A 25,927-nucleotide genomic window follows, 5' to 3' on the forward strand; every position below is an offset into this window, starting at 1 on the left:
TGATTATAACCTGGAGCAGAGGTATTGTCTCCATTCTTACAACTGAGGCACTAGGGCTCCAAATTGTCTGATCATTTACATTTCCCACCAAGTAGAACCAAGTTGAATGACTTACCCAAATCTATGTCACAGTTTGTTTCCATAGCTGCTCTTATTGCTGGACTCGAGTCCTCCTCTTTGTTTTCTGCCTGATTTCAGTATTTCTAGCCTCTCATTATGAAAAATTGATTCTCCCCTTTACATATCCTCTTTTTTTTTCAGTCTCTTGTCACTGCCCTGACAAGCGCCCCCCCCCACTAAAAACATGAATTGGAATTGAAGAAAAGTGTTTAAGGGCACCTGAATGTTGTTCTCCAGCACAGTGGGCCAAACAAGAGTAATACAGCCCCAATGGCATGCAGACCTGTGAACCAGTACCCACACCACCTCCCTCTTCCTCTACAAATGAATCCACATATTTGGGAAGAGTTAGACAGGCAGAGAGAAGTGGCCAGGGCCATACAGAAGTCCCTGCTTTCTTCTCTTTCTCTAAACCAAAGCAGCAATCCACAAAAGAGAGTAAATATGTCTGTTTAAGAGCTCTGAAATTTAGCAGCGAGAATAAGAACAAATTGCAAGAGAGGGGAAAAAATGAAAAGTGCAGGCAATGGTAACTATTATAACTGGATTGTAGTTTAGAAAATAACAAAATGATCATCTGTAATGATAATAATGAAAGGAAGGAAAGATATTTGAAAGTATAGTGAGGGCTTATGCTTGAGTATTAAAAAAAATTACTGTTCTGAAAAAGACTGAGAATAAAAGGTGCTGTTTTTTTTCTTTTTACTTTCTGTGTTTTGTTTTTGTTTTTGCCAGTCCTGGAGACTGAACTCAGGACCTGAGTGCTGTCCTTGGATTTTCTCAAGGCTAGAGCTCTAATACTTGAGCCACAACACTAGGTTTGGCTTCTTTCCATGTATGTGGTACTGAGTAGTCAAACCCAAGTCTTTGTGCCTGCTAGGCATGCATTCTACCACTAGGCCAAACTCCTGGCCCCTTCCTTTCTGTTTTGGTTTTGGAAGATCTGCTTATCCCAGGTGAGTGAGATCATCACAGGTGGGTTTCCATGACGTTAAGGGCTGCAGATATAGTGCAGTGGGAGAGGACTTGCCTAGCTTGCTTGAAATTCTGGGTTTAGTCCTCAGCATCACTTAGGAAGGAAGAATTCCAGAAAACAAGGGATGGAGGGAGGATCAGAGGGAAGAAGGGAGGGAGAGATAGAAGGAGGGAGGGAGAGGAAAAGAAGGAGAGAAAGGAAGAAAGAAAGGAACCACCAGAAAATGGAGTTAGAAATAGCCCCTGTCTTATTTGAATATAGTCAGAGCAGTTGGCCCTTGTGATTAGCTAAAACTTGGTTGTTACAAGAGTGGGTTACAGTCTGTTTACACATCAAGTTATGCTTCAGATGAGGAATCCTTTAAACTGAATCTAAAACATATACAGTAAGCCCATCTTACTCATGGATTTCCCGAATGTGGTTTTTAACATGCAAAGGCAAAAAAATAATAAATTTTTAAAAATCAAAAGAGACTTCAGGAACAAAGTATTTTAAACTCATTGTGTGGTTTAGTGGATGTGGAGAAGTTCTCAGTCAATCCATTCTTTTTTTTTTTGATCTTTCTTTTTTTATTTTTTATTGTAATTAGTAAAAGGGTTACATGATATTTGCCAGATAGAAGGTGCGTTAATTCACATACATTGATACCCTTTCACATGTCTTGGTACCCATTTCCCTCCCCCCCCACACCCCCCACCCGTCTTGGTTTTCCCCCCTTCCCTATCAAATTTCAAATATCCAAATACAAATAAATTCATCCATTCTTGTCATTGAATTTAAATCATTGTGGGATCCACCTGTCCTTAAATTTGTGAAAATACAACTCTCTAGAAGCAAAGTAAAAGTGAATGTACTTAAGTGATGAGGATGAAAATTTGAGATATGTTGAAAGGCAGCAAGCATGTCTTCAGAGGAAGTTAGGTGTGGTTATGGGGAAGATAAATCCAGAAGCCAGGTGCCAAATGGCTGTAATCCTATCTCCTCAGGAGGCTGAGATCTGAGGTTGCTGTTTGAAGGCAGTCCAGGCAAGAAAATCCTTGAGACTCCTATTAATGCCAAAAGTGGAAGAACACTAGCATAAAAGCTCAGGGACAATGCCCAGAACCTGAGTTGAACCCCAGGACCAGCAAAAAAAAAAAAACAAAAAACAAAAAACCCAAAACCAATCACTCAAGCATCTGGACACAGTTACAATACTGAGTGTGTAGTATTTCTTCAACAATGGTCCCCTTGGAACTATATATCTGTGAATATCAAGAATCTAGTGTCTAGAAGTAGCTTTGCATCAGACTGTTTGATCTATCTGATTCATTTCTATAATCTCTAAACAGGCCAAAGGGAAATTCTCTCATGTCTGAATACAGGCACATGGCCTTATTAACCATAGACGTTCTCTAAGTTACTCAAAAGGAGCTTGCTTTTCAGTACTAAAGACATACATCAGTACTTACAACCCACTATTGGTGGCAAGTGAGAGAGGACTCGTGAGTGCCTCCCAGAGCCATTGCTTCTGTCTAAGTATATCTGTTTTGAATGTAGGAATGTACCTCAGAATTACTTCATAAGGGGAATTTCAAAAGGCTGCAAATTTAGTGAGTCTTTAAGTTGACAGTTTCAGCTTTGAAAGCTTCAACTTTTAAGCTCAAGTTGGGGACATTTCCTCCTGGGAATATGAACTGGGATTGATGACTTCTGAGGGGGAGTAGAGGCCACCTAGCATCTCCAAATGTAACTTCCCCATCTCCAGTCACTGGGCCAGTTCCTCACGCCTTCTCTCCTTCCAGGGTTTAATAGTTGGTCTTATTTTAGTTCTTCTGTATGCATTTTTGCCAGTCTTCGGGCTTGAACTCAGGGCGTGGGCACTGTCCTTGGACACTTTCACTCAAGGCTAGTGCTCTGCCACTTGAGCCACAGTGCCATTCCCAGCTTTTCTGAGTATGTGGTACTGAGGAATGCTTCCCAGAGCTTCATGCATGCCAGGCGAGCACTTTACCACTAGGCTACACTTCCAGCCTCTGTATGAATTTTTACATAGTTGAGGTCACACTGTTTATATAACATGCATGTCTTATTTAATAGTGTATTGTGATTGTTGTCTTACAACATCATTAAATTCCTCTAAGCAGGAATTTTAATGACGGTACAGGGTTCTACCACCACATGTCTTTCACCACTTTCAGGTTGAAGCTGAGAATGTCTGATTATTTTCTCAGAGAAAACTTCTTAAAAGGTAATTCCTGGGTTACAGTGGAGATACCTGTGAAAACTCCATCTATATTGCTAAACTTCTATCCAGAAATGCCACATAAATTTATATTTCCACAGTAAAGTATAACAATGCAGAATCTGAGCTGACATCTCTGAATATAGCCATCTGATTTATTAGAAAGGAACATACAACATTTTATTAGAAGATCAATAGCTATTTAAAGTAGAAAAGTACAATTAATGTGAGAGGGTTTTCATCTAAAAATCAGGGTAAGAAAGAAAATACGACATAAAAATGTAACTGAGACAAGCCATATAATGAAAGATTGTTGTCCTTAATGTACTATGTTGTCTCTCATCTCCTTTGCTGTCCCTTGGTTATCTCATATTGGTATAGTATCTCACTTTGTTATCTGATATATTGAATTTATTTGTATTTGGATATTTGAAATTTGATAGGGAAGGGGGGAAAACCAAGACGGGTGGGGGGTGTTGGGGGGAGGGAAATGGGGACCAAGACATGTGAAAGGGTATCAAGGTATGTGAATTAATGCACCTTCTATCTGGCAAATATCATGTAACCCTTTCACTAATTACAATAAAAAATTTTAAAAAATAATGAAAAAAAATGTAACTGAGAGACGCATGTGAGGCACAGTCATTAGTGAGCTGAGCTTTTATTTTAACATATCCCTTGTCCCTTGTAAATGAAGACAGTGTACTTCCTGAGAGTTCGCACTAGATCTCAAGCCTACCTCCACTCTGGTGTTCCACTGCAGCCCTTCCAAAGCATTCAGAGTTAAAATGTGATGTTTGGCTCCTGTATTTCGAATTGGGAACACTCACAGTTACCCTTCTGGTGACTTCTCCCCCCAACCCCCCACACAAAGTCAGTGGATTTTATTTGGATTCTGAGTTTCAAATCATAGCTTTGCCACTCACCACTTGTATGGATTTGGTCATCTTTTTGTTGAATCAATATTCATATTGGATCTGTTATATTCTAGAAGAAAGCCTTGTCTGTAAGATTAAAGAAATGTTAGCATTGCTGTGAGGATGGAGATGGAGCAAGGGAGAGCTTTGCTGTCCTCCGTGGCTACCCAGTGTGGCTACTGAGCATTCCCACGGGACTGGCCCTAATACCCCTAAGTCTAATGCACTCTGTCTCCCATGTCTTCATCGTGTTACATAGTTACATGTTGAACTGATTCTACTTTGGATACCTTAGTTCCAGATAGAATAAGTTCTTCAGATAAATTCCAATATAGTTTATTTTTAATACTCTTTTTAGTTGCAATTAATAGAAGGGTTACATTATATTCGCCAGATAGAAGGTGCATTATTTCACAAACAATGATACCCCTTCTCATGTTTTTGTCCCCATTTCCCTCCCCTCATCTTATTTCCCCCTTCCCTATCCTATTTCAAATAAACATATATACAATATATCAGTTAACAAGGTAAGATACTGTAACAATATGAGATAACCAAGGGTATAGTTTATTTTTAAAATGCCATTTCTTTCTGTTTTGCTGCTGGTCTAGGGGCCTGAAATCAGGACACAGACATTGCCCCTGAGCTGTTTTGCTTAAGGCTAGCACTCTTACCACTTGAGCCACAGCTTCACTTTCAGCTTTTTAGTATTAGGGATAAGAGTTTCATGGACTTTCCTTCTTGAGCTGGCTTCAAACTGTGATCCTCTGAGCTCAACCTCCTGAGTAGCTAGGATTATAGACATGACCCACTGGTGTCGGATTATTTCCTTTTTTTAAAAAATGTGTGGCTCAGATTATATTTTGTATTTTTATTGGGCATCTCATCTAGAGTATATTGAAGGTTTAATAAATATTTATATTGTGGACTCTTATCTCCTTTGTAGATTGTTGTCTTGTCATAGGGGCATTTAAGTCTCAGGACCTCAAGAGATATTTGGCTGACTTCTCTTTTCTGCATGGGTTTGGAAAGGCTGGGCAAGTATGATGCATAAGATTTCATTGTTTGTTAGAGGAGTGAGTGGAGAGTCTAAAAATAGTACCTCCCTCCTCCCTGCCTCATGCCTATCTCTCATGAGTTATTTCTGTTGGCTGTGTGAGGAACCTGATATTTGATTCACTTGCAGTATGCCCTGCCCCAGTCCTTTAAAACAGAATGGACAGTTAAAGAAAGGTCAAAACAGCTATGGCTGGCTGTGGCTGTCTTGGGCCACGACAGGCAGAGAAGACCTAGGGAACTCTGCATAATAAATATGGCAAAATGCTTGGTCAAGATCCAGACCCGAAGAAGCCTCCAGTTGCATATGGTGAATCACTGTAGCAGTAACGTGTTTGTCCGTCTGCTGAGACACAGCTCGAAGGTCACAGCTCGAAATGCCGGTATGTGCCATGCTCTGGGCTTCATCCCAAGCCTAGAGAAGGGGCGTGCTTCCAGCTACCTGCTCACCACTGGCAACTCAGAGATGCCAAGGGGGATGTGGTGTCCAAGTTTTTGATAAGGACTGGAAGGAGGAGGGCTAAAAGCGATGCCAGGCAGGAGAGAGAGTGAATGAGCAAGCACTAAAAGGATATAGAGGGGCTCATTCCATAGTTCAAATAAATGGCATGGAGTTGTCAAAAAGAAAAATTATATTTGTTAATCAACACTTGCTTGGCAGGAGGGAGTGGCATGTGTTCCTCCAGATTGCTCAGTAATCAGAGATGATGGGAAGGCATATTGGATAATCAAGCGTAACTCCCTCCTTCCTCATTGTTTAAAGGTTTAAGAGCTCAGATAGTGTTGGGGATGAAGCAAAACTCCTCTTCAAAGCAGAGCTTTGCTAAAATAGAAATATCAGCTGAAGTGTTGGGTTCACATTGACATTCTGCCAATTTTCTTCTCCCTGTAAATACCGTGTTTTGTGTTATTTTGTGGTCCTTGGGAGAAAGAGAAATAGAAATCAAAATTTAGAGTCCAATCCTACAGATGTTAAAAAGCTGTGATTACATATGAAGAAACCATGGAGACTGTACATATATATATGTGTGTGTATGTATACACCCATATTCAAGCAAAATATATTTTGGAAAATGTCTGGAACTGACCATATCTTATGACCAGTTTTTGAGCTGAGATGAAATTAGCCATACTTGTATGATGTCATAAGTAATGCATGATGTATTCCTGTTGTAAAACACTTTTATTTTTTGAGACAAAATCATGTGATGTAGCCCGGACTAATCAAAAACTTGTGATCATCCTGCCTCCGAAGTACTGAGATAACAGGTGTGCATCACCACAATGACCTTGTAAAACATCTTGTTCCCAGTCCTGGGGCTTGGACTCAGGACCTGAGCACTGTCCTTGGGCATTCTCAAGGCTAGAGCTCTACCACTTGAGCCACAGCACCACTTCCAACTTTTTCTGTATATGTGGTGCCAAGGAATCGAACCCAGGACTTTGTGCGTGCTAGACAAGCACTCTACCACTACGCCCAACTCTTGGCCTGTAAAAGATTTTTTAATAGCATAAATATGCAGAACACTTTTCTCTCTGTCATTGTATATACCTTGATGTCTAAGAAGTAGGATTGTTTTTTTAATGGATGAGATTGTCATAGGCATACTATTTTATAATTGTCCATTATATATACATGTGTGTATATGTGTATATGTAGAGAGAGAGAAAGATAAAGAGGGAGAGATAAGGGCATCTTTTGAAAATGCTCATCAACTGGATTCAGTGACTTGTTCTTACAACCCTAGCTACTTGGGAGATGGGGAACTGAGAATTAGTTCAAGGCCAGCCAGGGGAAGTTTGTGACACTCAGTCTTAACTGATTAAAGCAGCCTCCAGTGGGGCACACTTGTCACCCTAGCTCTGCAGGAAGCATAAACAGGAAGTTCCTGATCCAAGGCACAAACACAAGACTCTGTCCCCAAAAGAGCTAAAGCGGAAAGAACTGGGATGTGGTTTGACTGGTATAGTGCCTGAGTATCAAGTCTGAACACCAGTACCATGATTAAAAAAAAAAGCCAAACTGTATTATGCAATATGGAGATTCAATAATTGACTTACTTAATCACCACATTATTGATGGAAATTGATATTGCTAACTTTTTGGATTTAGCACATAATAATGAAATGAATTTAGAAACAGGCATTTCTCTATCATAGATGTGTGTGTGTGTGTGTGTGTGTGTGTGTGTGTGTGTGTGTGTGTGTGTTGGTACTGGAATCTGAATGTAGGGCCTCATGCTCTTGCTTGGCTTTTTCACTCAAGGCTGGCACTCTGTGGCACTAGAGTCACAGTTACTGTTCTGGCTTTTTGGTGGTTAATTGGAGATAAGAGTTTCATGGGCTTTTCTTCCTCTGGTTGACTTCAAACTGTGATCCTCAGATACCAGCCATTATATGATTATTCACAAATAATCATTAGTCATTTGCATTGAAAATTTACCCATTCATTTACTTTGCACATTTCTGTTGGGGATTTTTTTTGGTCCTTCGTATAGACTTTAGGAATTTTTAAAAAATTGGAACATTCATTCTTTGTCTTTACAGGTGTTAAAACTTTCTTTCCCTAGTTAATGATTGTTAGCTTTGAACGTTTTTGTTTTTTTGTGTTTTTTTTTTGCCAGTCCTGAGCTTGAGCTCAGGGCCTGAGCACTGTCCTTGGACTTTCTCAAGGCTAGAGCTCTACCACTTGAGCCTCAGCACCACTTCTGGCTTTTTTCTATGTATGTGGTGCCGAGGAATCGAACCCGGGTCTTTGTGCATGCTAGGCAGGCACTCTACCAGTAGACCAAACTCCCAGCCCCGTTTTCTTTTTTGATGGTAACTTTATAACATAGGTACTTTTGTGTCTGTACAGAACTGTGTAGGCTTCAACATTATTATAAATTCTAGATTTTAGTTTTTTGATGACTTTTCTTGTATCCAGATTATAAAAATGCTTTTATGTGTTTTCTCATGACTAATCCTTTAGATTGCATTATATGAAATTACTGAAAATCCATTTCTTTTTTCTTATCAAAATGATTCATATGATATCAGTTTAACCTTTTAACTTCTTTGGAATTTTCATGTGTATTTGGCATGATGTGAGGATATACCAACATTTGCATAAAACCATTTTCATTAATTTCTATTATATTCAAAGATATATTTGTGAATTGCATGAGTATTTCTGCCCCATTACTTAACCTTCAATTATAATTTTGATTTCAAATGTGTTGGGATTTTTGGTGTGGGTCCTGGGCTTGAATTCAGGTCCTAGGTATTGTCCCTGAGCTTTTGTGTTCAAGGCCAGTGCTCTATCACTTGAGCTACAATTCAATTTCCAGATTTTTTGGTAGTTGACTGGAGAGCTGACTCTCACAGACTTTCCTGCTCAGGCTGGCTTTAAATTGTGATCCTCAGAGCTCAGCCTCCTTCATAGCTAGGACTTCAAGCATGCACCACCAGCATTCAGCTCTCATAGTGCTTTAAAAAATTACTGTAAAAGTAATGTATGGGGGGTAACAGTTACATGGGTCAGGTAATGAGTACATTTGGTTTTGAACAGTGTCACTTCTTCCTTTATTTTCTCCCAGTTGTTTCCCTCTCCCGATTTCCCTTTCCTATAAGTTGAATATAGTTCATTTCCAATATAGTGTCTAGTGAGTATCATTGTTGAATTAGTTTAGTCTTTGTCCTACCATTTCTATGCTTCCCTTTGCCCTCCCCAAGTCAGATAAACTTATAACAAGAAAAAAGGCACAGAATTTTTTTTTTTACTTCCCTGGGTGTGTGAGGCCCCTTGGGGCAGCCTGTGCTCCACCATATTTCCCTCTAGTGTAAAGTTGGGTTGGCCAATCCCACAATGAACCTCCAAGCCCCTAACCCTGCTGTATTGAGGCAGCTGACTTCCCTGCTTGCTTCTGCTCACCGTGGAACCATCACCATAAAGTGTGTGTGGGCACCCCACTGGCCATTGAGAGGAGTAAATCACCATTGACCTTTAGTCAGGGTTAAGCTGGGTTCAGAAGAGGCTGTGTGTGCCATGTCCTATTTCTTAGGGAAGGCATACAGAAACCTTTGTATAGAAAAATGTGAGATTCACCCACTCCTTGGCATTTATCCAAATGCCCACAAACAAGGTCATACTAAAGCTACCAGCACAACCATGTTCAGTAGATGAATGGATCAGGAAGATGTCACACACACACACACACACACACACACACACACACACACACACACACAATGAAGCTGTGCTTCCATCAGAAAGAATGACATTGCCCCATTCATTAGGAAGTGGAAAGACTTGGAAAAATTATATTAAGCAAAATAATCCAGATCCCAAGAAAAGGAGGTTGTGTGATTTCCCTCATTTACAAGAACTAGAATATGTCCATGGCGTTAATAACAAGAAATCCAAATAACCCAAATGCTTCCTGCATAGGACCATATACAATGAAATGTACCAACATAAACTCCAAGACATGGAAACAACAGTTTCTTATTATGTCCAATATGTAGATTTTTCCCCTTTTTTTTGTCTTAGTACCTTGTGTCTTGTATCTAAGATTATTCATATGTGGAAGAGAAAGAGAATCACTGAAAGAGCATGACAAAGGATGAACCAAGGCAACATTGATCTCCATGTGACACTATGTTGGATATGAGCCTTACAAGTTGGGGTATTGGGAGGATTAGGGAGGATGGGCAAGTGGGAGAAAGTGAAGCATGCAGTAACAATGAACAAAACCAAAACCAATACCAAATATATTCATTCCCTTAACTATGTAACTGTAAACCCCGTGCTCATCACCTTTTCAATAAAAATTAAAACTTAAAAAAATAGAAAAGAAAACTGTGGGATTCAGGCTGGATTCACAGATTAACCTACTGGCAACAAGGACTTGGCCCTGGAATGATGTTCTGTCTTTCTGAAGACTGTCAGCTGTAGCTATTGAGCAGCTAGACCCCACCCATCAATTCAGTTAAATCAGACTTAAAGGCAGCTGCTCTTTTGCCCAATGACCAGACGGGGAAAACTGAAGCTTGGCACAAAAAAAGGAATGTAGGCAGTGGTTGGAGATGATAGAGATAGGTAGATAGACAGACAAATAGATGTTTTGTTGTTGACACATGGTTACCTAGAATCCACAGTGGATCTACACACAGAATGTCTTACATTTTATGATATGAATGTCAGCTATCTACCACTACAGTATCCTTTCTGCTATTCCAATTCAGCCCTCTCTTCTCCCATCCCTGGCAGCCTCTGATATTTTTAGTCTATGTATTTTACCATTTCTGGAATATTAGATAGTCAGAAGACTTTTCAAATTGTTTGTTCCACTGCATCAAATGCACTTAAGATTTCTCCATGGATTTTTATGCCTTTTCTTTTCAACCCTGGATAATGTGTGCATACACTCATTCTTGCTCAGCTGACTTTTCTCATTGTTCATGTGGCATTTCTCCATTTATCTTTTTTATGAGTTGGTATTTGTATTGAAATTGAATTTGAAATTAATGAGAGTCAAATTTTCACAATATGAAGGCTGCCTATTCAGAAACATCATTATGTTTCTCCATTGTTTGAAGTTTTCTTTTATGTTACTCAGTTACATTTTACCACTGTCTTTATGAAAAATTTTCATATTTTGTATTATGGATGTTCCTGGATATTTATATTGCTAAATTATTTTGTGCATTTAGCTATTTTGAGTAGGGTTTTGCATGATCATAGTTGTATAATGTTTTATTCAGGCATGTGATGAACTATCTGCTTTGATGTGAAAAAAACAATTTTGTATACTTTACTGAACTCATTCATTCCTTTGGTTTATTTGAATGACTTTTGGTAGGACTTCTAATATTTTGTTATTATATATGTTGGCTATCTTACTTAGTAGATTCTGCCTTCCTATAGTAGATATTTCTAGTCCTTGCCTTTTAGAGATAAAAATTTAATGATAATAAAAAAATAAAATCTGCACAGTGCCATGATTGATTACAATGTGAAACAGATTTACACGGTAGGAAGATAGTTGCATGATGGAAAGTGCTATTACCATTCACAGCAAGATACAGGGAACTTAATGGACATTGGTTTAAATAAAAAGGTGGTCTGTTCCCCAAGAAAACCAGAAATCCAGAGGCAGAAAGAACTCAAGGCTGACGGTTGCTTTCATTTCCTCTCTGTACGTGGCCAGGCAGTAACCAGTCATCTGAACCACACCATAGCTGCCAGAGTTGCTGCAGTGTTATGTTAACAAGACCAAGAAGGAAAGAATGCCCTACCTTCCAAATGTTCTTAGAAACAGAAGTCCTTTTCCAGATATCCCTTCCTCATGCTCCACTCTCCAATTTTCATTTCAAGATTGGCTTCTATGCCTGTTTCTAAACCAAATGTTACCAAATGAGTGGTATTGCTCTGACTTCCTTAGACTAATCATTTGAGAGAATACAGATGATGACATGTAAAGCATTGAACCTCCCAGATAAGCATCTGTATCACATTGGGAGTGAGGTAGGAAAGAGCTGTCCAAAGAGGTGATACGGCTTAACACCTTAAAACGAGCATAAACCTACCTTCTGGGCGTAGAGGACTTTCCAGGAAGAGGCACAGAGACGTGACACAGCATAGTTCATATGGGGACCTCAACTCGACATAGATGGTATGGTGTAGATGAAAGCCTTTTGTGTTAAACTAGAAGTTTAGTTTAATATTTAGCCTAAAAGAAAATGATTGAAATAGCAAATTAACATGATTGTTCTGGAAGCAATTCCCAGGAAGCCAGACTGAAATCAAGGAAAGCAGCTGGGATGCTGTTTACTGTCAACCAGCTAGTAAGTGGTAAGGATGGAGAGGAAGGGACAGCTGTGAAAGTGAGTAAGATGGCAGCATTTGGAGGAGTCAGAGACAGATGTGAGCTGGAAGGCAGTTTTGTCTTGGTTTGGTTTGGTTTTGTGCCAGTTCTGTGTCAGTTCTGTGTCTTGAACTCAAGATGAACTGAGCTTTTGTGCTCAAGGCTAACATTCTGCCACTTGAGCCTCAGCTCCACTTCTGGCTTTTTGGTGATTAATTGGCAATAAGAGTCTCATAAACTGGTTTTCTAGGCATTAGCCACCAGTTCCCTGCAGTAAATTGTATACAATATTTGAATTGCTACCTTAGGAAACTGGAGACTGGAGACTGGAGAAAGTGAGTGACGGAAGAGGCAGAGAGTTGAGTGGGAGATGATGTGTTGGTTTGGGACTTATTGAGATAAATGTTTCTGTGTCTGGTTTATGGTGTTCTTATAGCTCATTGCACTGTTTATTTAGTCTTGATATGTATCAGAAGTACAATACTATTGTTTCCCAAAATAAGCTGACTTCTAAGGTCCATGGGCAAACAAATTTTGAGAAATGTCAAAAGAAACTTATTTTTTTAATTAGGATCCCTCAAACAATTTGATAGGTTCACAGCAATATTACTGAGTATTTGAGGAACTTTATATGCATTAACTTATACATTCTTCCATACTTGTGTGTCCTGGAATTTCTATAGTTTTGTAGATGAGGATACAGAGACAGAGCAAACAGTACAAAGCCAGGATCTAAATCAAGATAGTTTCAAGAGCTCCTACTTTTAGTGGATGGCAATGTCTAGAAGGGTTATAAGGTGTGCAGTACCCCAAACTCTGATTACAAAGTACTTTTGTAGAGGAATGACTGGCACTATTTTGAAGGATACTAATGACCCATAGACTCACATAAAGTCTTCATGCAACTCTGCTGTAGCATATTAGAGCAATACATGTGATAAAGAGATCACAGAAGAGGGCACAAGTATAGAGGTAGAGTGGAGAAATGAGACCACCATAAACTGAAGCTAATGTAATGACAGAGGTGTCTTAGTAAGTAAGAATCAAGTGATTGTGGAATCTCAGAGGTTGAGTGCTGAGCAGGGAGACAGGAAACACACACACACACACACACACACACACACACACACACACACACACACACACACACACACACAGAGGCTTTAGCAATGTAAGACCTTGGTGGGAACCACAGAAGTGGACAATTGACTTTAGAAATGCAAAAGGATAAGAACTGTATGAAGCAACTGTAATAAGTCACCCGAGATGATGGAACTACAGCTATCAAGAGAGTCAGCAGAAGCAGATGCAAAACTACGGGATGAAGCCTCCCAAGACTAAGAGAGGGAACAAGAAGATTGTAAAGCCACACTGCCTGTTCTGGGTATTGGGAGACAACTATTACATGGGAGTCAGTGTTCTAAGGTTTCAGATGGAGTTGGAGAGATAGGGACGGCATTGAGATTCTTGTCCATCTGTTTATCTGCTTGTCTGTCTCTATCACTCTGTCACCTATCAACATCTATCTCTATCTGTGGGTGTATGTGTGTATCTTTGTCAAGTTTCCATTTGTGTATACTTTCCTGAGTCACTGGGATGAGTTTTCATAGGTTTTAAATAGAATGAGCAGGCAGGCAGCCTTCCAAAGATGTTGAGGGATCAGGAACATTTCTACTATTAGATATCTTGGAGTGTTCATGCCTGAAAGTAACAAGAAAATAAATGTCATTCTGAGAGGTTTTTCTTCAAACTCATAGCGTAGTTTCTTTTGCAACATGAATTTCTTGTTCCCAAAAATGGAAGATGGAGTCCAGTGAGTGAGTGAGGAGCTACTGTCATCAAGATTCAGAAGTCTGCATGCTCCTTAGTATGGATAGAAAATATTTTTTTGGCCAGTCCTGGGGCTTGAACTCAAGACCTGGGAACTGTCCTTAGACACTTTTTGCTCAAGACTAGTGCTTTGCCACTTGAGCCTCAGCATCACTTCTGGATTTTCCTGTCTATGTGTTACCCAAGAATCAAATCTAGGGCTTCGTGCATGCTAAGTGAGCAGTCTTCTGCTAGGCTATACTCCTGGCTGAAAACATTTTCTATAGACTCCTATGATGACTCCTATAGAGTATTGTAAATTTTAAAGTTATTCTATTTCTGATCAAAGTTATTAATTCACACAGCAGCCATATGGGTTTTTTTTAGCTCCTGTGTTAGCTATGATACACTGGTAGGAGTTTGATGTATAATTAAAATATTGTCAATCAAGCCAACTTTCAGAGGATGAAAGGTCATTTTCATGCCTCTAACAAGAGCCTAGTTACAGCAGTAACACTCTCCTGTGTAGAGGAAGACTAGTGGCCACTTGTAGCAAAAGAACCATGGTTTCGGCAAATGAAATTGGGCCAGTAGCTGAGATAGTTATTCCTCCTTAATTAAGAAGCGATGTGAAGGGGCCAGGAGTTTGGCCTAGTGGTAGAGTGCTTGCCTAGCATGCACGAAGATCCAGGTTCAATTCCTTGGTACCACATACATAGAAAAAAGCCAGAAGTGGTGCTAAGGCTCAAGTGGTAGAGCTCTAGCCTTGAGAAAGTCCAAGGGCAGTGCTCAGGCCCTGAGCTCAAGCCCAGGACTGGCAAAAAAAAAGAAGAAGTGATGTGACACCCCAGTTAGAATGGCCATTATCAAGGAAACATGCTGGCAGGGATGTGGCCAAATGGAAACATTAATACAGTGGTGGTAGCAGGATAAACTTGTTCAATAACTCTGGAAAACAGAATGGAGGTTCCTCAAAAGACTAAACATAGAGCTTTAGAGCTTCCCTATGACCCAGCAATCCCACTCCTGTGCTGACCACAAACCAGCCTGCACTAAAGCCACCAGCACAGCCATGTTCATTGCAACATTGTTTTTCATAGGTAAACTATCAACCCAGATGCTCCTCAGTGGATGAATGGATCAAGATAATATTATATATACACAATGGAGTTATATGCTTCCATCAGAAAAAATGGAATTCATAAGGAAATGGAAAGACTTGGAAAAAATTATATTAAACATAGTAAGCCAGACCCAAAGAAACATAGGCTCCATATTTTCCCTCATTTGCAGTAACTAGAATAGGTCTGAAAATATACAGTTTAATCTAATGGATAGTAAAAGACAAATAATTATACTTGGACATGCTTAATTAAACAGCACTCTAAACAATGAAAGCAAAGGATATTCTTAGGAGAGGATCACAGTGACTCAATAGCTATGTATCAATGTTTAAGAAGTAACGTAGAAAAAAAAGTAATGTCGAATGTAACTATCACCCCTCTATACATCAGCCGCACAATAAAATAAAATAAATGATGTTTATTAAAATGACTCCCAAGAAATTGAAATGAGGTTTTTTAAAATATTTTTATTGTGATTAATAGAAGGGTTACATTATGTTCACCAGATAGAAGGTGCATAACTTCACAAACATTGATACCCTTTCTTATGGATCCCCATTTCCCTCCCCCCCCCCGCTTATCTTGATTTCCCCTTCCCTATCCAATTTCAAATAACCAATTAAGTACATATAAAATATAATCAGATAACAAGGTGAAAAATTGTAACAATATGAAATAACCAAGGGATGGCAAAAGAGATGAGAGATAACATAGTACGTTAAGGACAACAGTCATTCATTGTATGGCTTTTGTTTCCTTCTCCTGGAGGTCCTTACATTTAGTGTCATACTATTTGGCCTTATGTCTCTAGATTTTGTTCTATTGTAAATCTCTGCTAGGAGAGCCCAAGGGGAAATGAGTTTTTTTTATATGTTGTCAGTTATTTCTTTTATTTTTGTCTTTTTTTCCTTTGGTTTATTCACTTTTGTCCCTGTTTTTGTTTTTTCTTAATTTCTGTACCCTTTGTTTTGTATATAATTTTATCTAATTTGGAGAGGGGAAAGCAAAGTATAGAAATGGTGGAACAAAGAGTGAAGCAATTCAGCAGTGACATCCACTAGACACCGTGTTGGAAATGAACTTTACAATTTGGGGGGAAGGGGAGTCAGGAGGAGAAAAAGTGGGAGAAATGACAGAGGGGGTAACACTGTTCAAAAAGAAATGTACTCATTACCTGATGTATGTAACTGTAACCCCTCTGTACATCACCCTTATCATAAAATAAAAATATACATTCCATGTGTATAAAATAAAATAAGGTTAATGACTGAAAAGAGGTTTTCTGAGCTCAGATTCTGTTTTTAAGCAACATAATGTTTTGGGGGGGAAAAACAACTCATGGCTGTGGAGTGTGACAGACTCTTGCTCTGCTGCTTTCTAGCTTTGTGACATGCAAGTTACTAAATCTAAGGCTCAGAGTGCTGGAGTTGGAGGTGTGGCTCAATTGGTAGAACACTAGCCAATAAATGAAAGTATCAGGTACCAAGACTGGACTGGAAAAGAAAAAGGAAAGGAAGGAGAGGAAGAGAGAGAGGGGGGAGGGAGGGAGAGAGGAGGAGAGAGGGAGAGTCAGTCCCAGGTTTCTTATCTATTCTCATGAATAGCACAAATTTATATGCTTTAAATTATGTGGCTGTACAGGAATGCATTGAAAATCTTAGTGCCCTCCTCCCCACTCCCACCTCTTACACAAGTGTACGTGAAGCAGTATACTGACAAAGACAAAGCCACACCACACAATACTAGAATTTGAACAGGTTCGGTTTATTTTGCACTTAAGAAGTCCAGGGTCAGAATAACCTCAGATTGTTATGGCTCAGTTGGAGAATGGAATCTAGGTATCCTGACTTGGCTTGAAAGTCAGAACCAGAGTGTTTTCTTTGTGAGAGGAAGGGGAGGGGGAGAAGGTTGCCTTTACTGGATGTTTCATATAACTAGAACTATGTAATAATATAATCCTTGCATCTGAACATGGTTTGGTGGATCATCCTTCATAGTGTGGATTAGTGTTTTATTGCTTTTATGCCTGAAATAATAGTATTTTATTGTGTGAATAGATAACAGAACATTACTCATTTATTTACTCATTCAGCCACTGATGGCCTTTCAGGTTGCTTTCACCTTTTGAAAATCTGGAGAAGGTCAGGCATCTGTGGCGCACACTTACAATCCCATTCATAATCTGCTGATGACAGTTCAGAGCCAGCCTGGCAGATAAATCTTTGAGATTCTTATCTACAAGTAACTGCCAAAAAGCTGAAAATAGAGGTGCGGTTCAAGTGATAAAGTACCAGCTTTGGGTGAAAAAGCCAAGAGCCAGTGTGAGGTCCTCGAGTTCAAACCTTAAAAACAAAAAGAAATAAAATTGGGAATTACTACTATGAACATTGTCTTACAAGTATTTATTTGATTATTAGTTTCATTTCTTAAGCATTTTATTAGAAGTCATTATTTGTGCAAACGCATTTCAAAGCGACATTTTCACACACATACAATATATCCAGGCCAAACATTCCTGTTCTCTACTCCCCACTTCCTAAACAATTTTAACAAGTTTTACTCTTATATACATACATGCCTACCAAGTGCTTTTGCTATACTCAGTCTCATCTATCTCTCTTCTCTCCCTTCTTCTCCTACTTATTGGTACCCATTCTTCAACCAACAAAGCCTGATTTACTTGCCTGTCATTTTTTCTTGCCAGCCCTAGAGCTTGAACTCAGGGCCTGAGCACTGTCCTTGGGCTTCCTCAAGGCTAGAACTCTACCACTTGAGTCACAGCACCACTTCTGTCTTTTTCTATTTATGTTGTACTGAGGAATTGAACCCAAGTCTTTGTGCATGCTAGGCAAGAACTCCACACTATGCCAAACTCCTGGCCCTGTTATTCTTTTTTTTTAAGTGTCTGTTAATTGTACAAAGATGTTTCTCCACAGCATTTCATATGAGTTAAATATACTGTATTTTAGTCAAATTAACTCCCTTTAGTCCCTCTTTCTTCAGTCCTCCTCCCTAAAGGCAAAATGAGTCAATGAGTCTCCTTTGGCCATCTTTGTGCATAGATGCAATGTGTTTCAATATTATTGGAGCATATAATCATGGTTAGGGTTGTTAATCATATGATAATTCTATATTTGATTTTTTGTCAGTCACGGGGCTTGAACTCAGGGCCTGGGCACTGTCCCTGAGCTCTTTTGCCACTTCCAGTTTTGAGTGGTTAATGGGAGATAAGAGGCTCTGTCTTTTGAACTGTGATCCTCAGGTCTTAGCCTTCTTAATAGCTAAGATTACAGGTATGAGCCACTGGCACTCAGCCTATATTTGATCTTTTGAGATGCCACCTCACTGTTTTCCACAGTGATTGAACCATTTTATTTATATTCCTACTAGCAGTATACAGAGTTATAATCTCCCTGCATCCTCACCCACATTTGTTACTGTGTTTAATTACTGCCATTCTAATAAGTGGGATGTGGAATCTTACTGTGGTTCTGATTTGCATTTCTTAGTTACTTATGATGTTGTACACATTTCATATGCTTATTGACCCTTTGCATATGCCTTTTAAAATTAGTATTTTCTGTTTTGACTCTTCAGAGTCAAAGCTCTTATGCCAGAACTTTTGGAACATATCTGGTGATTTTATTTTTGAAAGGATAAAAAAGGTGTGAATTCACTCCTACACAGCTAGTAAAGAAGGAAATTGTGGACTGTGACCTGGTGCATCTGGCTCCAAATCAAAGGGTGTTGTTTCATCCCAGAGGATGCTATTCCATCCCAGAAAGGCGCTGCACCATTGCTGAGGATGCTATACTGTCTCAAAGGATACAGGTTCATCCCAGAAGGTGCTAGTCCATCCTGGAGTGCTGGCTCAGCCCATTGGGTGCTGCTCCAGCCCACTGAGGTGCTATTCCACCCCTAGAGGGCGCTATTCCACCCCGGAAGTGCTCCTCTAGCCCAGAAAATGCTATCCCATCCCATTCTCCATCTCAGAGGATGCTTCTCCACCCCACAGGATCCTACTTTGATACTAGTTTTCTTTCTCACTAAGAATTCAAGACTGAAATTACCTGCATTATCATCTGTATGAAAAGCTATCCCAAAACCAAGACGGGTGGGGTGTGTGTGGGGGGGGGGGAATGGGTACCAAGACATGTGAAAGGGTATCAATGTATGTGAATTAATGCACCTTCTATCTGGCAAATATCATGTAACCCTTTTACTAATTACAATAAAAAAAAGCATGAAGTTTCCATCTGGAAATGATCCTAGAAAATAAAATAAGTACAACAAAATCATAAAAAAAAAAAAAAGAAAAGCTATCCCAAAATACCTGGCTCCACCAAGCCTTTTAGAAAACCATATCTTTTCAACCAAGCAAACTGCCTCCTACACACACACACACACACACACACACACACACACACACACATGTATATGTATTTCAGTGTTTTATATATATATATATAATACTGAAAACTTTACAAGTAAAGATACCTTTATCACATTGTTTTAGGACTGCAAGTCAATCCAAGAGTTTACCAAATAGCCAACTGATTTGTTGCATTAAATTCTTGCATCTCAAGAGGTAGAGATTGTGAGGATTAGAGTTTGAGATCAGCATGGAAAAATGTTAGTAAGACCTATCTCAACAAACAGTTCTAACAGCCAATCAGTGCCTGTGATTTTAACCTGAAAGTGATATAGATAGAAGAATCATAGTCAGAAGTCTTCCCTAATGGGGGAAGGGAATGTGAGACTATCTGAAAGAAAAATAAAGCAACAAGAAAAAGGGGAGGGACCGGGAGTTTGGCCTAGTGGTTAAAGTGCTTGCCTAGCATGCATGAAGACCCGGGTTCGATTCCTCGGTACCACATACATAGAAAAAAGCCGGAAGTGGTGCTGAGGCTCAAGTGGTAGAGCTCTAGCCTTGAGAAAGTCCAAGGACAGTGCTCAGGCCCTGAGCTCAAGCCCAGGACTGGCAAAAAAAAAAAAAAAGAAAAAAAGAAAAAAAAAAGAAAAAAGGGGGAGAGAACAGTATTAGCAGCTGTGGTTTAAGTGGTAGAGTTCCTATCCAGCAAGCCTAAGACCTTGAGTCCAAACTCCAGTATTGGGGGATAGGGTGGGTGTTGGGGTTCCTTAAAAATAAAACTGAAAAAGACAATGTTTCAACAAAAATACGTGCTAGTTAAAGTATTAGGAAAGATGAATGCAGGTCCAGTTGCTCTTACAAAAAATAATTTCTGATCAGAACTATTTCAGATTTCAGAATTTTTCAAATTTTAGAATATTTGCTTAGAGTTTTCTGGTTGATTATCTCTAGTATATGAAAATCTGAATGTCAGAGTATTTCACATTTTGGGTGCTTAAAGAGAAGATCTTCAACCTGTATTTAATACTGGGAACCACAAAATTATATGTAGAAAGAATAACATTAGCCCTGGATGGAAGAGCCTGCAATCTTAGTATAGTGTACTCTACTCATACAGTACTACATTGGGTGACAGTGCTGGGTTCACAAAGGCATCCTGTATAATTATATAATTATGATGTTTAACATATTAAAATATGCACATATAAATTAATTATATTATAATGTATAATCATATTTTTACAAATAGATTTTATAAATATTTTTACAACTGTAACCAAAGTTAGACATTTTCAGACCAGACTCACACACCTAAATCTAATTCATATTGCCAGCCATTGTTGATTATTTTGAACTTAGAACTAATGGTACAGGATCAGTTATCAACAGGACTTCATTTAAAGTCAGGATCCCACAGATCAACTTATGGATTATTGAATTCAGTTGATTGTTTTATTTCTATCTACACCTGTGTGGGAGCTCATGCATGCACATGCATGTGCGCCGTGTGTGTGTGTGTGTGTGTGTGTGTGTGTGTGTGTGTGTGTGTGTGTGTGAAGAAGAAAAGCTGAGACATAATTAAGCAAAGAATGTCTCTCTACAGGTGTGCCCTTGCTGAAAGAGGATGTTTCTGCTCCCCTGAACGCCAGCTCACCAGTGAAGGAAGCTCGGGTGTATGAAGAGTCCCCAAGTGAAGAGGAAGATAAAATGAAAGAAGAGCCTTTAACCATTTCAGAACTAGCATACAACCCAAGTGCCAGCCTTCTCCCCACCCCTGTGGACGACGATGAGATTGACATGCTTTTTGACTGTCCATCTAGGCTGGAGTTGGAAAGAGAAGACACAGATTCATTTGAGGAACTAGAAGCAGATGAAAATGCCTTTCTGATTGCTGAGGAAGAGGAGCTGAAGGAGGCTCGCCGGGCTCTGTCTTGGAGTTATGACATTCTGACGGGCCATTTTCGGGTGAACCCACTAGTCAAGAGTTTTTCCAGGCTTCTTGTGGTGGGCCTGGGACTGCTGCTCTTTGTATTTCCCCTGCTCCTCCTCCTTTTGGAGTCAGGTATTGATCTCTCCTTCTTATGCGAAATCCGCCAGACACCAGAGTTTGAGCAGTTTCACCATGAGTATTACTGTCCCCTGAAGGAGTGGGTGGCTGGGAAGGTTAACTTCATCCTTTACCTGATAGGTTGTTCATGAAGTTGATGTCTTACAAGACTAAGGGCTATATTCAATACTAGTGATTTGGATTTTTCCGTAGATGTCTGGTTCTGAATGGTTACCAGGTCATCAACAGGCGTTCTTTTCTCCTAATTACTCTAACTCTTCTGTTAGCTTTCCATAATTCAACACACTTCAATAAGTTTAAATCAAATGTAATTATTTTAGTTGTAGGTCGGAAGATGGCTTTAAGTAATCAAATTCCTGTTTATTTTTAATGTAGTATAGACATCCTCTATTATATCATAATGAATAATATAATGAACTGATAATGAATAACATAATGGCTGACTTTCCCACTTTTTATAATTAATACCATTATTACATGCTATAAAGTTCAGAATCAGAATTTTAGTAAAATTTGAAGGGTAAGTTTTTGAATATAATCCTTAGTGAAAATAATGTCCTCCAACCAATGCCTATACCACTAAATTTATGCTGGGTTTTTTTTGGTTTTGTTTTTTAAAAATATTTTTATGTGTTCAAACTATTTTGGTAAATTTTTAGCAAAAAAAGAAGCCTCCTGGAGTTATTCAAATATACAGATTGTAAGATACACAAAGGTATATTGGGATTTTTTTAATGTTTTGGCAGCAGTTTGTTTTTAAAGATATTTTTAGCTGAACAACTCTATAATTTGTTATTAACTACATAGGAGATAGAAAACAAGTAGAGAGACACTGTAATAAATTTCCAAAACAGATAGTAGAAATTGAGAACATTAAGTTGATAAGAGGAAGTCTATTTTTCAATGTTTTGGACAAATTGACTTGATAGTTTAAGTTTGCATTTTGTCCAACTGTTTGGGCTGGGGAAACAGAATGCTTTAAAAGCCAAGTAAAACTCATGAGGAAAAATGATATCAGTTAATTGTTTCTTGTATATTAAACCAAGAAGGAAGGCAGACAGGAACTAGAAAATGGAAAGTTGTTGCAAAGCAGAGTTCTGGTGAGTCTGAGGCTCATAGGCACATGGTGGCACATGAAAGTGATGAAGACAAGGCATCCAGTGATGTAAAGAACAGGACTTTTAAGTGGTCTAAATAAAAGTGGAGAAACTTTCAGGTAATTTTTCTGTTCCCTTATACCATTCATTATGATTCTGTACGAGGAACTTTAAAAATGTGTATGATTTGTGTGTATGTGTGTATGAGAGTGAGAGAGCGAGAGAGAGAGAGACAGAGACAGAGACAGAGAGACGGAAAGAAATTGAGAATAGCTTTATGGTGAGTACCAATGGCAGTCACTCCCTCGTGTTTGGCCGCACACTGGTTTCTTTAAGATCTTAACTCATTTATAACTGAGGCTTTCATTGAGAAATGGAAAGGGTTCATCGATATTTCAATTGAACTCGGATGAATTACATAACTCTTCTAGTACTTTCCTCCATACCATGAAATCTAAGATAGATAGATGCTTTGCCATACAGAGTACTCAACTCAAATAACTGAGGAAGTAAAAAGGGTATGGAGTTTATAACATGGAGCGTGGGGTTTCTTTCTAGATTGAAAGCATCCCATTGCTTTCAGTTACAAAGAGATGTGGCCCGTCCCTAATTTCTCCCTAACTCTACCATGAACAGAATTCCCAAAGTGGTCATTCCAGTCCTATGACACAGATAATTTACTTCTAAAAGTAAGTTTGAAAGTTAGTTCATTCAGCCTTCCATTGAACACAATATAATACATACTTGCTAGTAAGTTTATAAGGATTTCTTCTTATGAACTTTCAATGATTTATGCTATCATAGAAATACATATTCTATGATTGAAACCTGCAATGATTTATTTTGGAAATTTGCAAATGGCAAGCTTTGACATTGAAATTTTAGTTGTTCCTTTATCTTCTCAATTTGACTTCAAAGTCATCCTTTCTGATGGAAGAAGTGTTCCAATGTAATTCCCTTCTAATGGTGTTTCATGTCATTTACTTTGAAGTTCTAATCTAGAAATAATAATCTCAACCTTACATTAAAATAATATTCAATAACATTTTAAGGTCATCAAAGTAATACATTTTCCATTGTAAAATGTTTTTTAAAAGACAATAGGAAAAATGTCACTGGTAATCCAACCATGCAGATTTATTTTAAGGAAAAGAATACTTTTACGTGTGTGCCAGTCTTAGGGCTTGAACTCAGGTCTGGGTGCTGTCCCTCAGTTTTTTCACTCAAGGCTAGCTCTTTACTGCTTGGGCCACAGCTCCACTTCCACTTTTTGGTGTAGTTAATTAGAAGTAAGAGCCTTACATGGAATTTTCTGCTTGGGTTGGCATCAAGCTGCAATTCTCAGATCTCAGCCTCTTGAGTAGTTAGGATTACAGGGATGAGCCATTTCTTTTCCTCCTCCTCCTCCTCCTCCTCCTCCTCCTCCTCCTCCTCCTCCTCCTCCTCCTCCTCCTCCTTTTCTTCTTCTTCCTCTTCTTCTTCTTCTTCTTCTTCTTCTTCTTCTTCTTCTTCTTCTTCTCTTCTTCCTCCTCCCCCCTCCTCCTCCTCTTCCTCTTCTTCCTTTTTCCTCTTCTTCCTCCTCCTCCTCTTCCTCCTCCTTTTCCTCCTCCTCTTCCTCCTCCTGCTCCTCTTCTTCTCCTTTTTTTTTCTTCTTCCAGTAAGTATCTATCTAATCTTAGGTAGACAGACGTTCTATTGTTGAATAGAAATGTTTTCAGGCTGATGAGTTGAAGGAATAGGGTCTGATAATTTAAATAATAGCCATCTAAAGGAAAACTGGGATCATAAAATGAAAGCCTGTTAGAAATGTCCATTTATGTTTTGTTTGAAGATAGTTGCCAGTTGCCTGAACCAGATGAGAAGACTGCTTCCAAAGATGGACAGCATATAATCTAGTAATATATTATAGTTCAAAACAAGTGTGTGAGTATATGTATAGTCCATATTATTGGTATATGTACATTTATATATGAATCTGTATATATATATATAAGTGTGTGTGTGTGTATTTGTGTAGACACAACTGGTATGCCTTTCATACATAGTTGGGCTTATTTTGCCCCAAGTGAGAAATCTGTGACATGTTATCATTCCTTATCATATCTTTTCAGATATCATGATGGGTAGACTCGAAAGCCTCAAAGATTTCCATGAAAATGACTGTGTGGACAGTCATTGTGGATTTGTCCACACACACATATGGCAAATACATATACACACACAATCTTGCTTTTAGTGCTAATCCAAGTTGAATAATGAAAATGCAGATAAAGAATCACATATTTCTATATGTTTTGATCACATTGTAAAATGTTATGCATTTGAGGCATATTTTGTGGTTTGTCTAATAATTATATACATAATTCTGGGGGAGAATTCACAGTGAGTTGATTTCATTAAGGTACTAGAGATATTGAAACCACTTTACTGTGAATGGAGCAGTGTCTGTGAAAGGAGCCCTATCATTGTATAGTGAAATTTGCATTTCTATGTCAACATCAGATTGTTTTTATGTTACTATGGTGGCAGGAATCCCTAATAAAATACTCTGGGGTAAAGTATTTTTGCAATCATTCAATCTTATTTAAAGTTGTAACTTGTTGAACACTATAAGAGGGTGCACTTTAGAATTATGACATCCGGTCACTGTTTAATAGTGCTAATCCAAAATCAATCATAGGTAACCAAGGAGATTAATCCAGACCAAAAGCAGGGACATTAACTCTAAAATGCTTATAAAAAAAAACAGAAGAAAACTGTGGTTTAATTAATGATATTACTTTTAACTAGGGAAATTCAAAAGCATAGGAAAAATAGAAGAGGAAAGATTTCAGAGCTCTAAAAATTAAGAGGTCATCATCACTGGCCAGAACAGGGAGTCCTCTAGTGCAAGATAACTTTGTCAGACTGTATTGTGTAATTATTTGCCATGAGACTTCTATTTCTGTCACATGTCTTAGAAGAAGCTCACTGGTTTATGTCATTTTCCTTCCATAACAGTAGCCTTGATAGGTCTCCTAGGGATATGTACCACAAAGACTCTAACTTCACCCCAGAAGGTAAATCAGAAGGGGTGGGGTGCTTTTCATGGGAGAACTGTGGTTGGGGTTAAGAGGAATTGAAAAGCTCTTCTTAGTTGTTAGTCTTCAGAACCCAGGCTACAGCTTATAGGGCAAAAGTAGTTAGGGCTCAGGTGTGAGGTGATTTGTGAACCTAGAGTTCTGGTTCTGCTAGCTCTGGCCAGTGCCTTTTGGGAGGTTTCAGTGTCTGCTAATTCTAAAAGACTCACACAAAACTCTCTCTGGTGGCTTATTTA

The 25,927-nt window shown here is 38.8% G+C and overlaps 1 protein-coding gene across 4 annotated transcripts in view; it reads left to right on the plus strand.

The window, feature by feature from the left end:
• The window catches only part of Frmd3 (FERM domain containing 3), a 281,531-nt gene that overhangs the window by 255,061 nt on the left and 543 nt on the right, over nt 1-25,927 (plus strand). For 2 of the 4 annotated variants that reach the window (XM_090329478.1, XM_090329481.1), the window contains 2 exons: nt 21,050-21,508; nt 25,612-25,670. In XM_090329478.1, coding sequence (XP_090185604.1) covers nt 21,050-21,508; nt 25,612-25,670 — 518 coding nt within the window. Of the gene's footprint in view, nt 1-21,049; nt 25,170-25,611; nt 25,671-25,927 lie in introns of those variants that run through there. The other 2 variants (XM_090329480.1, XM_090329479.1) reach the window with 2 other exon arrangements.

The sequence above is a fragment of the Megascapheus bottae genome, chromosome 3 (assembly GCF_031878675.1).
Source record: "Megascapheus bottae isolate mThoBot1 chromosome 3, mThoBot2.hap1, whole genome shotgun sequence".
NCBI lineage: Eukaryota > Metazoa > Chordata > Mammalia > Rodentia > Geomyidae > Megascapheus > Megascapheus bottae.